This window comes from Athene cunicularia (assembly GCF_003259725.1).
Source record: "Athene cunicularia isolate RWA chromosome 6 unlocalized genomic scaffold, athCun1 chr6_part2, whole genome shotgun sequence".
Taxonomy (NCBI): Eukaryota; Metazoa; Chordata; class Aves; order Strigiformes; family Strigidae; genus Athene; species Athene cunicularia.
In genome coordinates this window covers 6,238,235-6,253,611 of record NW_020799106.1, presented here as the reverse complement: position 1 = coordinate 6,253,611, position 15,377 = coordinate 6,238,235, and the positions used below count along the sequence as shown (strand labels likewise).

General features: G+C 38.4%; 1 protein-coding gene across 1 annotated transcript in view; it reads right to left on the bottom strand.

The window, feature by feature from the left end:
• The window catches only part of MYPN (myopalladin), a 72,459-nt gene that overhangs the window by 17,436 nt on the left and 39,646 nt on the right, over nucleotides 1-15,377 (bottom strand). The window contains exons 5-12 of the mRNA XM_026852049.1: nucleotides 13,316-13,463; nucleotides 11,715-11,786; nucleotides 11,338-11,479; nucleotides 10,384-10,407; nucleotides 8,230-8,346; nucleotides 7,121-7,490; nucleotides 4,437-5,024; nucleotides 1,971-2,118 (exon numbers count right to left, since the gene is read on the bottom strand). Coding sequence (XP_026707850.1) covers nucleotides 1,971-2,118; nucleotides 4,437-5,024; nucleotides 7,121-7,490; nucleotides 8,230-8,346; nucleotides 10,384-10,407; nucleotides 11,338-11,479; nucleotides 11,715-11,786; nucleotides 13,316-13,463 — 1,609 coding nt within the window. The remainder of the gene's footprint in view (nucleotides 1-1,970; nucleotides 2,119-4,436; nucleotides 5,025-7,120; nucleotides 7,491-8,229; nucleotides 8,347-10,383; nucleotides 10,408-11,337; nucleotides 11,480-11,714; nucleotides 11,787-13,315; nucleotides 13,464-15,377) is intronic.

The following is a 15,377-nucleotide window of genomic DNA, read 5'->3' as shown; positions in this document are numbered from 1 at the left end:
TTTCTAAAATAGCATGTAAAAAATACAAGGAAGCCAACACTTTGAGATTCTTATTGGATGCTGTACTCCATTCATTATGCAGTGATCTCTCACGCAGAGGAGAGTTGCATTTATATTTATGAGAAAGTGAATAAGAAGCCCTTCACTACCGTTCTAGTAATCAATTTAATGCAGATATGATATATATAGGATGAAAATGTTTCCTTTTTAATTTTGTGTTAGCTACAAGAGGAAAAAACAGAACAAAATCTGTGGGTGTGAATCCAGCACTCCAACACACTATTCTCATGATGCTGATTGTTCTATAAATGGCAAAGCAACAGGAATTTTGGAAAATACTATGAATCCTCTCATCCCTTTAAACAATCACTGATTTCACTGAGGAGAAAACTCAGACTTGAATTTGCTGGAGTCAGTCTGAGCAGTGGTTTTCCTGGATGTGAAAGAATAAAATCAGAAGTGATTAAAGGTGGGAACTGAGGGGAAGATGAGGGAACTTTTACTGAGGAATCCTAAAATTGCTTTCTGGTTCATTACCATTGGCATTCTAATTACCATAACAATTAGAGAAGTGCCAGCTTTGAAGTTTTTCAGTGTATGGGGGATTTAGGAATCAAGATTTTGGTTTGGGCTCATACAGAATAGCAAATAAATGTATAAATAACTTCTGCTGTCAGCAGATAACTTTGACACTAGTAGTGATCATTGTTTCTAAAGGGGTTATCATGCAGTTAACTCGGAAGACTGACTGGTATTTCACAGTAGCTCTCTAAATAATTTGTCTTACTACCATAGCAAGTACAAACTGTAACACTTGTGATTCATCTGCAAAACATACCGCTTGCCAGTTGTTTTACTCAAAGTGCTTTGGCAGCGTGATCTGTCAGAAAGAAAGGTCAACAGCAAAATTAAAAAAAAAAACAGGGATTACATTGCAGTTGTTCACAGAGGGTAATCTGCTCCAGAGACTCCATGGGTTTTCGCTTATCTTTGCATGTTCTCTGTCAGAAGGGCTCACGGACGTTGTGAAAAGTTCCCTTGTTGACAGCAGATCAGGGTAAACCATCATTTGCTGCGTTAAGCCTGAGCTGGCGGGACAGCTATGGAGGGCTCTGTGGCCAAGGTGAGAGCAGCATAATTCCCTACGGACGGAACAGCTATCTAGCGGTCCTTAGCGTGACCCACTGTTATTCAAGGGTGGTTGGACCTGATTTACAGCGATTTCAACCTCAAAGTATGATTTCATTTTTTATTTCTTCTTTTATTTCATAGACACTGCCCAGATCTAATTAATTTATTGATTCCAGTTAAGAATGAGCTGATACTTAGTTCATTAAACTTGTTATTTTGCTAAACTTGTTCCTTAAACTTGTTCCTTAAGCTTGTTATTTTGCTAAACTCTAATAATACTAGGCCTAAAGTTCGGTGTATGCCAGTAACAGCTACCAAAAACTTTGTTAAGTTCCCAACAAGTCCCTGTCAAGTCATTTTAAGTCAGGAGATTTGGAAAAAAAATAGGTTTAATGCTAAAAATTGAATACCGCATTTTAGTTCAACCGAAGTAAAACCAGAAACCTTTTCTTCAACAGTTTGATTACTTTACTGCTTAATTTGTCTTAAAAATATACAGTGTGTATGTGCAATGAGTTGAGCAACCTGTAAAGTGAAAAAATGACATTCAGCATACAGAAGCTCCCATGAAAAGAAAAAGGTTTTACATTCCTACCGGCCTCTAATAGAGATGATCAAAAATTAAAAATGCTACTCAGGCACCAAGTAAACCCTCTACAGCTGCATGCCCTCATACTTCCTATTTAAAGCTTCGGTTTGCTATTCCAAACGTACTTACCACAACAGCTCACTCCACAAAGTAGGGTAGCAGCTCGACCACACAAACCCCTTTTGTTCCACAAGCCAAATATGTCTTGTTCATGAGTGAAATTTATTTTAATAACACTTGATTTTCTTACCTGCTGACTACTTTGTTGATTAACATCCTCTCTGAATTGCAGTTTTCTTTCCAGGTCTTTTACAAGTGCAGCTTTACTTTCCCGAATAGAATCATCTGTTGCTAACAGCAGAGGCTTCAGATTTTTCTTTGATAATCTCTGGGTCGGGCTATTAAAAGAAAATTCTGATACTAACATGTAGCAACCAGTATATATTTTTTTTGTCATCTGTGTGATATGGTATATTATGCTTCACTTGTCTGGAGGAGCCTATTATTTATTTATGTAGAAGCCAAAGCACAAGATGGGATTTGATTTTTTGGGTACTGTTTTAGTGGTGCATCCCATTCCCATGCCAGTGGGAATTACAGACACACATCTTAAAGAGAACAAACATTATAATAAGCATCTAAGTCCCGTTTATATTTATCCTGGAATAATGATGTCACAATGAATGCTGAAGAAACGCGTATAGGTGTTACCATAGGTATACAATTTGTACATTTTACTGTATCAGGTAATAATTTAAAACTTAATACAGTTTCTCACTGATCCTTATCTCACATCTTCATTGATAATTTACTCTTTCCGTGAACTTTTACTTCTTTCATCTCTCTCACCCTTTTATGACACTTAACATCAACAGTTCTTTTTATTTTTATTTTATAGATGCGGTCTGTTTTATTTTAATAAAGTCTGAAAATAGTTAAATTCTTAAGGGAGACTGTGAGAGTGCACTGCTGAAGCACAGCAGCAGCACACTACTAGAGTGTGTAACATTCTAGTAGTTTACCAGGAGCTGGGATCTTAATAGTAGGGGGTCTAGGTAAAAGGCGTAACTGATGATTGCTGTGCGAGATATCTTCCTTTTGTTCTGCAGGCCTGGTGATCTCTCAGTTTTTGTAACCAGAATTGCTATAATTGATAATGCCAAAAAAGGAAGCTGAAACTTCAATAGATATTCACGGGTTAGCACAGGAATTGTTCAGGTTCCTTCCTGATCTTTTGTGCCCTCACTTGACTCTCTCCCATGTAGAGATCCAGATTTCAATCTCAGCACAACGAGTTCTAGTTATGTGGGGATTCAGCTCTGGGCTGGGACCCAGGAGAGGTGAAATGAAGAAAACAATATTTAACCACTCTACCTGGGAGGCGTATTGTAAGGATTTATTTGGTAGTGCTTGTACAGCAGTTAGAAGAAGTAAAGCACTTTGCAAGGGTTAAGTGTCATTGGTGCAAAGAGAATAGTGCTTGAGCACTTGTGCACCAGCTCTGAAGGGGAGGAGGGGGAGGGGATGAGTAGTTGCAGTTGATTTTTGCTTGCAGTTGCAATGTTGTGAAAGCAGGCTGGAGGCTTGAGTTGGGTTGAGTTAAACCCTTCACCACGAACCTTATAACTTTATTATGTATGGCTGCCCAGCATGCCAGGGCCATGAAGGCTTCCAGGCATGTGGCACAGGGTGAGGGCAACTATGTGGCTGTGCTGGGCAACTAGGAAGTCTGTGAGTAGGAGTGATGGAGTAGGAGTAGTGGTTTGAAGGCAGGATTTCCTGGCACAGAGTGGTGAATGTTACGTATACAGGGACACTTTTGTGTTGTAATTACAGATTGGTTGATGTAGTATCGGCAGGATAGTTGGGAGATTGTGACTTACTGATGCCTATCACTACCTTGAAGTGTACCATTGGTAAAAGGGGGAAATTTTCCTTCCTTGTTCAGAATTCGGAGTTCTATGGTTAAAAAGTTGTATCAATCTACTGGTGCTAGCTGTGCTAACACAGGGTTCATTTCCTCCACAAAAGGGATATTAATTTCAACTCTACTAGTAAAGAAGGAACTCTTAAGGCCACGGTCTTTTGGTACATCATCATCCTTATTTGCTTCTATGGTAGTAGCCCTTTTGCCACAGAAATCATGCTGACTGTCAATTAAAATATTTATGTTCGAACCATTAAGTGTCCTGAGATTTTCTGACTTTAAATATACAAAGTATTGCAACCAGAAAAATACCTTTCTAGTAAGTTATTTCTTGGATTTACATGAACTAAGAAAGAACTTACATTATGAGGTACCTTTTAAAACTACTCGTTGCTTTCAATAGGTAAGAATGTTTTTTATAGCCCATGTAGGCAAATGGTCTTAGAGTGACTTATCCTGCAAGTTCATGAAATCTCCTTTCTCCTACCAGAAGTCTTATGAACCTCTGAGCCCCCAGATTCTTGTATCTGTTTATAAAATCACATCTCTGTCTTGAATTTATCTTACCCTTGATGTATCTTATCACAGAAGCTACTATCCCTTCCTTTCTTAATAGAGTGTAAAGGTTAGAGGAAATGACCAGGATGTATGAGTAACTGGCTTTTCTATTTTATGCATGACTTGCATTTCAGTAAACTCCCCACTGAACCCTTGAACAGAAATACTTCTTAGTTTCCTTTATGAGTATTTCTTGTCCCTGCTTCTGCGCATACGGTTTATGCTACTTACGTGGCTGGTGTACTTCTGGGCAGTCCCATAACATTGGTTGGTGGCACAGTAGGAAGTGAAGGAAGAACAGCACTAAGGAATGCTACTGGATTCTGAATCCTGCCAGTTGGGGAGAGAGGAGCAGGAGTCACATTCTGCGGCTGAAACTGTTTTGCACTAGATGTAGAGAGTGTTAATGGAGGCACCACGGATTCTTTAGGGCTTGGTGGAGAGTGCTCACTTTTGCTTGTATACCCTCCTGAAGACCTTGACTGAGCAGGTGGAGGATTTCCCGTGAAATTTTCCTTGTTATTTGTTCTTTGAGTTCCTTGGGCGACATTGCTGAATATTGTAACTGAGGAGCTAGAAGAGGAGCTGGTAGGCGGTGTGGTTTGTGATGGTAGGAACTGCTTAGGCCGGGTATAGCTGAATGCTTGTGAAGCAGAGGCTTTGCTTTGTTTGTACGTGGTTGAGGTGGATTGTTGATGGAGTGAAGTAGCAGAATTCAATAACACTGTGTTGAATGACGACTCTCTTGTAGGTGTCTGATGCACCTGCTGTTGTTCAAGCAAGACCTGGTTGTGGAGCTGTTTTAACTGGGTCTGGTCGCTGCATATAAAACAAAGATGAGCAGAATTGGTCATGAGCCCTGAATATGCTGCCTAACTACATTTCCTTATGTGAACTGTGAGAGAAAAATTCTGTGTCCTGGGACACAGTAAGAGGTAGGGGAAACAAGAGCTAGGGGAAACTGCTACATGACATATTCTCTAACGTTATGAGATGAGCATAATATTACTTTGCTACTAAAATAAACTTTACCTTCCTCTTCCCTTCTTTGCCCGAGGCACAAACGCTTTGTGTCTGAAAACTCTCTGAGGATGATTTGTACATTTTAACACATGAAATATAAATATAAATCTTCCTTAAAGATATTTAAGGGATAGCGTTGTCAAATTCTGCTCCATGTTACCTTAGTACCTCTCTGCTTGTGTAATTTAAGAGTAGGATTTTGTTTATTGGATTTCAAATGAGCATTTGTAAGCCAGATTGCAGTTATTTAGCTCCTATTAAAGCGGGTTCTGAAACCAGCATTTTGGCTAATAAAGTGTTGTAATAATCCACCAAAAGAGATACTACTGACGTAGTTTAGGTGGTGTTGATATTTGGGGACAGGCAGGGGTGCATAATTCAGAGAGGACTTGTGTTTCATGCAGTTGCTGCTTCCTAGATGCTGTCTTATGTGTATGTCTTCAGGGCTTTTTTACTTTGCAATTAGGGAAAATTATTTTGCCTTGTCAAGTGGTTTATTTTGTTACTATATATATATGGAAATACAGCATATGGAAAACAAGCTGACTTTTCCCCTTCCAAAACCAAAAAGGACATAGAGGATATGGAAAATGAAAATTGTTGAGTATTAAATAGCTATTGTTAGAAAGGGAAAAATGTAGTAGAGACCAACCACAACTGGTACTGACAAACCAAACATATGAAATCAACAGAACTTCTTTTTAACAGACTTATGGTTTCTATAATGTACTAAACAAAAATCACATTACAGGTAGATAGACAGCAATTTCAAGCTTTCAGAAAGCAGAATGTTAGAGAGTTAGAAGTTGTGCAGTCCTGATTTTTTGTCCGTTGTATATACATCCGCATAATAACGCGCTCTGTTAGAGTTGAGAGAAGTTTGCAACTTCTGGGGGTTGAGAGAAGTTCGAAGTTCTGCTTTATGCAAGCACTGGGCAACTTAAATACTGCTTCTGCTGCCCCCCTGGAACACACTATAGCTCTGAAAGTAAATAGGGCTGTGAATATGGGCTTAACAAATGAAAAACCACTGCTCCAAGTTCTTCCTCTGCTACATGGTATGTAAGTTCTGTCTTCTCACTTGTAATGTTTATGCTATGAAATTACATCCGTGCTTAAGAGTACTAATGAATTACTTTATATAAAGTCCTTCCTGAGCCTTTAGTTAAAGCTTCTGCCTATTTAAGAAATGAAATGAAGGACTCTGCATGCTTTTTTTTTTTTTTTTTTTTCCAACTAGATTTGGGAGGTTTCAAAAATGCTGAAAAGATATTTCTTAATGAACTGCATTGTGAATTCCATAAATTGTCCTCTAAGAAAAGTACACTAATTTTTAAATTTTCCCCTTGAGCTCACAGTGCACTAATCACGCAGGTGCATTTTAGTTCAAGTGGTTTCACATTATCAAACATTTCCAAGTATTTTATCTGTTTTAGGAGGACATTATGTTTGTGAGACATAATAGTCATGAGGCATGGCCTTTGGGACTGCAGTTGCTAGCCTATACCGTGTATAATATGTTTGGTTTTGGCAAAATTGCATACTCAGAATTGAATGAGATGTATCTGCAGAACCTGCTTTTATTTTGCCTGCATGAGAGCAAGTTGTTCAAGTTTGTTTGCAGCAGAAATTACTGAGGAATTAAACACAATTTCTAAGGAAAAACACTTTCCTTTTAAAACTGGAGAACACTTTCCCCAAGGAGGATATACAGAAAAAAATTTATCTAGCTCTGTAGAGTATGTTTTCTAAGAGTATGGTTAATTAGGCAGCACCACGTGATACTGACTGTTCTGTGCTGGAGTTTTTTGCTCTAGTGCAATAGTGTTCTGGTCTATGAATACTAAATATTATCAGTGATGCTTCTGAGACTTAGAATGCCTTTTACTTACAGCTTTGGTTTAGCCAGTACTGGGGGGGGCTCCTTGGATGGCGATGTTGGCTCTGGTATTTTCACTGGCTGCCCATTTATCCTCTCTTGGAAGTAGTTGGGTCTGATTTGGTTTGTAGTGCCAGGTCCATCCTCTGATGATGATTCACTTCCTTTATCATCTTCAGGCAGCTTGAAGTGCACACGGAGACCTATCTTGGAACTCGATCTGGGTTCATTGTGGTTCACAAGGACACCTTCAAGTTTAGGTTTGGGGGTTTGATTTACGACATGATGGGAAGGAGTACGTGGAGGAGGTTGATTTTCAGTAGTAATTAAGTTGATCGAGCTCATTGTGTGAAGGGTAGCAGCATTACTACTGTCTTCAGACGCTGAAATAGCAAATATCAAACTTTTGATGATACATAAACACCATAAATTATAGTGAAATGAAATCACAAAAGTTAGAGTCGGAAAAACTCACTCTGATGTCCTTCTAGCTGTTGAACTGAGTTGTTTGACCTCATTTGTTTAACAACAAATTCCCTTACCAAAGGAATATTGTAAAGGCAGGGGAAAAAGAGACAGTTCTAGTTTGGAAGATCCAGCAATGGTCTTCATCCATGTCCCTGTGAATTCCACTCGCATCTTCCAAATATAAACGTTCTTTTCAGAGGCTTCTCTAACTTCTTAGTTATGAAGAACACTGCCAGAACTTGAGCTGAATTGGAGTCAACAGTGCACTATGCTTTTATGTTCTGTACTTTGCTCACCTAACTGCTTAGCACCTTGGCAGCATAAATCGTGTCGGCAGTACGAAAGAATCTGTTTTGAGGTTTCCTCCGTTGGGCTCTGCACCAATGGGTTATTGAAACAGCAAACCAGACGGTACATAGAGATTCAAAAAATGGCTATTGCCCAACTCTCGAGGTCAGCAAGAGCTGTGCTTTTGGAAGAGCTGTTTGGGATTCATTCCCTACTGTTCCTTGTCCTTTCACATTTCTAGCTGGGGAAGGACACTTTGAGAAGACACAGCAATCTGTATGTTCAACAAGCAGCCTGGACTGCACGGTGCAGCAACCTGCTCCGCTTCTATTCACTAGCAAGCAAAGGACTAAAACAAACTCTTACCTTTCACAGTTAGATGAGCTATACTAGATACTGTGCCATATTTATTGCTTGCAGTACAGGTGAAACTGCCAGAATCTTCTGAAAACACTTCAGCAATAACGAGAGTACAAATTTCCTCTGCAAAGCATCAGAGCAGTATTATTACTTGAAGGGAACATGCATTGAACAAACACACAAAGCCTTGACTACCCTCGGGGACATTTCCTTGAGGTTTTCCACCTTGCTCAGTTTGATTTTAGTTTCATCAGTACTATCAGTTTTGGCAGTCTTTGTGTGCATGCAGCTGTTATCAGCATTGTCTGCAGCAACTGGTACCCTCTGTGCTCCAGCATGCCCAAGGAAACTGAAGAACAGGTGTCAGCAGTGTCTGGAAAACATTAGAAAATGTTTTCCTGATCACATGAAGTACAGACTTGCTCTCTGAAGAACTTTAAATTTAATTTGGGGAAATATAGTATACTCTACACTCACAACTCAGTAAGATAGATGTACTTTTATCCCTCTACAGATTGGAACATTAGTTATAATTAACTGGGAACACTTCAAGTGGAGTCGCTCTATTAGGTGAAGAAATACCAAACACATACATATAGGCTGGCGTTTTCCAAAAGTACCAGCGCAGATTTGCAGATAGAGGGGACTGTGCTAATTGTGCTTAGAGAAAGTTGCCTTTTCACTTCTTTGTGAAGAAGACTAATGGGCACCAGAAATGTGCTAGCAAAATTGTACCGAGAAAAATTAAATTCTGTCTTAAAAAGTCAATCTGGGGTTATGACATTCCTGTCTGACCAGTATCTGACATGTCCAGGCAGTGGTACCAGTTAATAAATACTGGTGGTGTGATTTTAAATCTTTTGTCCGACCAGGTAGCTGAGATGGGGAGGGTGAGTAACATCTAAAGCATATTGAAACGTAGGCTGATAGCATTTTTTTGAACTAGTCAGTGACTATTTTGTTACCATTTTGCAAGAAACTTTCCTAAAATCCTACAGGATTAATGGGTGTTTCTGCAGAAGACCATACTACTCTTAAACATGATTGTTTCATGTCATCACTGAGGAAAATCTAATAACAACAAAGAGATTATTTGCTAACAACTATAGGAGAATAATAGTTTATTATAGTACTAGGATTATAGAAGTAGTTTAAGGCATTATAGTATCTAGTTTATAGTGCTTAGATTTGCCAACCACTGCATGCATGGAAATCCAGATTCCTTCTGAATGAGCAGCAGGTGATGAGGCAGTGACAACTGCACCCAACTGGTTACCCTCTAAGAACTGCTTCACATTACTCAGCAGTGATGCCACTGGACAGTAAAGGAACAGCATCAGTGTGGCTTCTGATAGCAGTTCCATTTATTCATTCCTAAGTCTCAGTAAGAGATTGTACAGAGAGAGGGAATCTTTTTCAAGACACTTTTTGGCATAAAAAAACCTTTTAATAAGTCAAGAAGAGTGACAGAAGTTTATATTCCGTAAGTGTTAATACTTTAGTAATTTTCTATCTTAAGAGGGGCAGCTTTTTGGTTTTAATAGTGAAAAGCATAATGGTGAGAGTGATTGTCTCATGGAGAAGAATCCAAAGCTATAAGGCTCGTTTGCTCAAATCATGCGGAGTAATCTACTCTCTGCTCTGACCCTCGAAATTAGGAAATCCAGCCACTTTTACAGGATTTGCTGATAGCAGGGGTGGAACACCTGATGTGAGACTCTCATATTACGCTGGTAGAGAGCAAAGGGAATGGCTGACATGGCTAAACATCTGATGCAATGTTCCCTAACTGGTAAACTAGATAAAAATAGCTCAGTCCTACATCATCTGGTGTACTTCTGAACCTCAGATATACAGGGGAGCCTCATACATTAATTTTGTTAATCTTTAGCTCATAAGGCGGTAACATTTAGGTCCTAAATTAGAAGTGGGTAAAAGCAGAATGGAAACATTATTTTCTTCAAAAGTGATAGAATGAATTCAAATCATACATTTATGGAACAGTATACAGTGGAATGCATCTCACTAGTAGCTACAGAACATTGGGAAAAGAAGAAATGATGTTAATTAAATTATGGAGTTTAAATAATTAATATTTTGTGAGGTTAAATCACCACATTTGTATAATCAAAAGAGTATGAGCCTTTTGATGATCCTCACCTGGTTCAGCCATAGATCGTGGTTCTAAAGGGAAGAAGAAGAGCAGAATTAGTAGGTTAAATATACTTACTTCTGCCATTTTTTTTTTTTTTTTCTTAAGCACTAAATAGGAAGCTTGGTCTTCTTAATATGACAGAATACTCCTTTTGAGCCGATTTTCTGTTTAGGGTGGTGGAGACAGCCAGGCCTTGTACTCAATGGTATGTTAAATCCACTGAACAAGATGAACACTTACACTATTGAGAATTTATGAATAGGAAATAAATTCTGCAAGAGGTATTTTTTTGCAGTCTTAGTACTACTTTATTGTGTCTTGAAGACAATTTCAGAAACTATTACAGACATAAAATCAAGTTATGATAAACATAGTTTCATTCAGGTTTAATTTAGTGTGGTATTTAAGGAATTTCTACTGAGTTTTAGAAATTTTAGCATTCCAGTGACTTATGAGAAATTTGAAAATTAAAGTAGAAGTATATGTTTACAGCCTATCATGTATCATGTGCACACACATGGATGGGTAAGCATGCTAATGTGTACACCAGGTTACTTTTGTGGATAAATTTCCAATCCGCTGCCCATAAGCACTGTTATAACAGCACTTGACTACAAGATGAGGGATTTACAGGCAATGGAACTCTACATGGTGCAAAACCAAAAACAAACTGCAGAAGTAAGGCTGAATTCGAAAAGGAAATTAAAGCGACAAAAGGATCAAAGCAGAAGGCAAATCAGGTCAATAGTTGGGGATTTGGGAAATGTCAGACAAATGCTACCTAGGAGTATGCTGTTCAATTCATCCAGTTTTGGCTTCTGGAACCCAGATTTATTGCCATAAATATGGCTTATATAGTTCTTACCATTGTAATAATAAAGTAAGAGTGTTGCTATGTTAGAAAATATGTTGCTTGCCTGTATTTTATTAGACACAATATCTCCACACAAGAAACATACTTTTCTGCAATATCCTAAAATCTGGAGAATCTTCTATCAGTGTTCCTTCTCTATACCATTCAACCTTTGGGGAAGGAGCTCCTTTCACCCGACATTCAAAGACAACAAGCTGCCCCTCAGAAGCTGAAATATCCTGCAACATCTAATAGAGAAAATGAATGGACAGTCAGTAAGTGTCTATTGGACTGAAGTAATACCAGTTAATTCAATCTTACTTAATTCAGTATGATTTCATAAAGCCACTTAAATCCCTGAATGGCTTGAGAAATGCATATATTTTTTTTTTTTTAAATATTTGATAGATAGAAAACTTTAATTATCTCTCCATATAATTAATTGTCCTGTATAGTTTTCAAATATGTCATTGAACAAATTACCTTTGTAAATACAGGAGCAGCAATTATAGGTCTTCCATCCAGTCCTTGCAAATAGTTAGTGGGGCTTTGAGCCTGTAGATTGCAAAACACCACATGATGATGTTGTACAGAGGTTATTTTTTCATGTACAGAAGAAACATACTTTTGGAATGACACGGAAGAGATTTCAGTGGGTGAAGTCCAAAGCAAAATATTTAATGCAGTGAATAAAAGGTGCTCTATTGTAGACAACTGCTAGGGATCTTCCTGGATGGGTTAGTGCCTGAGTAACAAAAATGCTGTTATTGCCTTTTTGAGTTAATCGTGGCAAAGAAAACTTCGCTGCAGTGTATTATAACTTCTTTCATTAATACTTCACCAAGGCAAATGGATGTAGGCTGCTTGGTGGTAGTCTGCTTTTAAAAATTCTTACTTGCAAAGTACTTATGGATGTTTTAGGGAAAAGTTAAGTCAAGCCATGTGTGTGATTGCTACTGTAATTCTTCTCCTTTGACAAAATCAAACAATTTACAGAGGTGGAATATCATCCTGTTGATCTTATTCAGTCACATCCGAATGAAATTTTTCTCTTCCTGGAAAACTTCCTTATGTAACTTGATTAGCAGAGTTTTTCATTTTAGTGAAATAGAAGCTGCCCCAGAACAGCAGAATTAGTGATTCAGTATCTCAGGAAACAGCCAGATTTTATGGATGGTGTCTTATAAGTCAACAAGGTTAAAAGGTGGTAATTTTTGAGATAACTATCACACTTAGTCAACATCTGTCAAAATGGCAACATGTCACCAAGGCTTACTTCTATTCTCTCTGTAGTCAAAAGTACTCGTGCATTGCTTCACCTATTCCCTATCTGCTTATTGGTTACCACCTAATTCTAGGCTGTAAACACTGAAAATGTAGTGTGAAGTGAATTTCTCATTAACTTTTCTGTTTTAAGTAAGTATGGCTCTTCTTTCCTATTAGGAAAGAATTCACAGTTACGAATATTCTGATAGTTTGCAACAGAAAGGACTCCAAATGCATGCTAACATTAATGATAAACTTTGATCTAGCCATTAAAATGTTATGTGGTAAATAAGCCTACCTACATATAAAGTAAACGTAGTAGTGAAATGATTCAGCTTAAAATAAGTCTCATTGAAAGAAAATGATTTCAAGTGAGTTCTGTAGAGAGGGAGAAGAAAAAAAGTTATAGGCTGCCTCTATTGAAGGTGAATGAGTCAGTGTGCAATGTGAAGAGGGCGGTGAGGTGACTTACACCCGAGTGCCCCTCACGGCACGCAGTCTCGCACTGCCGGAGCGCTCATGGATTCCCGCCGCTGGCTGAGCGAGCGGCAGCTGCTCCTTCTGCTCACTGCCGCGGAGGTGCCTGTAACCTGGGGATGAAAGCTTCCCTCCCCTTTGCCAGGTGCTAAAGGTTAGCAAGTGGGCAGGACATCTCTTCTGTGGAGCCAGCTACTGTACGGCTGTAACGTTCAAAGCTGAAGTTCAACAGCAAAGCAAAAACTAGAAAATTTGGGGGTTCTGAGTCACAGACTGTCGAAGAAACACCTCTTTAGGAGCTTTATTTTGGGCCTTGAAATTCCCCGTATTGTCTCCCCTACCTGATTAACTGGTGTTGGCACAGGCTGGACAGGTACAGACACAGGCTGAACCATGGCAGATGGAGCCTTGGAGGTTTCTTGATGCTTGGTTGCAGTTCTAACAACGGGAGATGCTGCATTCAAGGAGGTATCGGCTGGCTTTGGTTTGCTGTGGAATATTAACCAAAAACAAGTTCTCTAATTGGAAGCTCGAGCTACGTGTGTGTCCCTCAGTTATGTCTGTCCGTTACACGTCAACCCCAGCCTCACTTCTGGGATTGAACTCCAGCTACCTAAACTGATCCGTACTCCTATGTAAACTGCAGTTTATAAGAATCAGACTGCATATCTTGCCACTCTAATCACTCATACTTAGTTCAGTTACACCAAATGTCATAAATGGCCTGGATTATCCCAATTGTGGCTTGAAAGCTGCCGTTACCAGCTCTGGGCAGAATGTGGGAGTGATGCCATTTCTCAGAGGACAGTGCCAGCCTCTCTTGCACTGCTCCCTGAGCTTATATGATGATTTGGGTCTATAAGGTAACAAAAATACCATGGTCTGCTTGGATACAGATTCAATAATTTACTGCTGAAAAATAGAGAGGTATGCTTTCTGATCAGCATATCATGCAGTTTTGGTAGTGTACAGATTGGCACCTCTTCGCTTCTTCTAGGTTGTTTCTATGTGGAAGTAAAAGAGTTGACCCTATTTATTTTCATTGCTAAATAGAATAATGGAAACAATTAAGAGATGGACTTTTTATTCAGTCTGAGGTATGTACTAACCACTCTGGAATGTACCACGGGTGCCCCAGGAAAGCCAGCCTTCAAATCAGAGGAAGCCTTATTCAGAGTGAATATACAGTTGTGATCACTGATTTAACTTTTTAAAATGTCAGCTTTTTTTTTTTTCACCTATTCTCATATTAATTCTCTGTAATTCCAGGTGTTCATATTCACGTGATGACAGCTGGGAGCTAAGCAAAAATAAAGATGCTCTGGTTATACCTGATCTTTCATAATTCTATCATTTGAGGACATCCCACTACAATGTCAGAGCAGCATTCTTTTTTCTTTTTTTCCTATGAACTACAGAATGCAATTCATTACTTCCCAATTTAATGAGGTAAGCAAATTAGAGATGCCATCAAGTGATAAGAATCATGGTCAACACTACGGTAACATCTAATGAGATTAATAAGAAAAAAACATAATGCCTGAGACATTTGGAAAAGTATGAGCTAGAACTACGAAAAACTTAGCAATCTGTCCCCAAACCTTTGAGAGCTTCTTGATCTTAAGGTTTATATTAAAACATCAATTTATCAAAATTATCAAAGTCCATAAACAAACCCAATCTGGAGTATTTTGTGACTTTGAAGTAAAAATCACCTAAAACAGGGTTTGCTGTCAGCCTGAGGTCTTCAGCCAAACACACATCAGTGTTTTGTATTTGCATTTTAAAAGAAATTTACATTTGTAATGGAGGAGAACCTTCCTTAATAAATAATTGGGGGGGGAATAGATACATGAGTCTACCTGATTAAAATTCCTTCTTTATAAAGCACTGGTTGCTTTTGGGGTTGAATTAATGCATACAAAGGAGTTTAAAAAAAAGAGATTGGTTATTTTAGTTTTCAACCAGTCTGACTCCCTTTCCAGTTAATACAAAGACTTTGATTCTGAAAGGCTATAGCTTTTAACAGCACTGGATCATGTTCTAAATGCCCAGGGAATGGATTTCATTTAGGAAAAATAAAATTATTTCCTAGGTTTTAGATTACATCTGACACCTTTTCTTTCTTTTTATAATTAAGTCGTCTTCCAGGCCCATCATTTCAGTGTATTCTAGTTCATATGTATTAATTTCCTGATCTTAAATCTAAATAATCCATGTACAGCCACCTTCTGCCAAAAATTTAATGACATACCATATTTTCAAGTGAGAAATTTTGCTACACTCTCTTTCCAAGTCAGATGCTTAAATTGGCATTTAAGTTGGGTCTAGTCAAGTGGCATCTGTTTTAGTAAATTAATGTTAGTAGTTTAATCTTTAAGGTATCATACTTCTTCTGTTTGT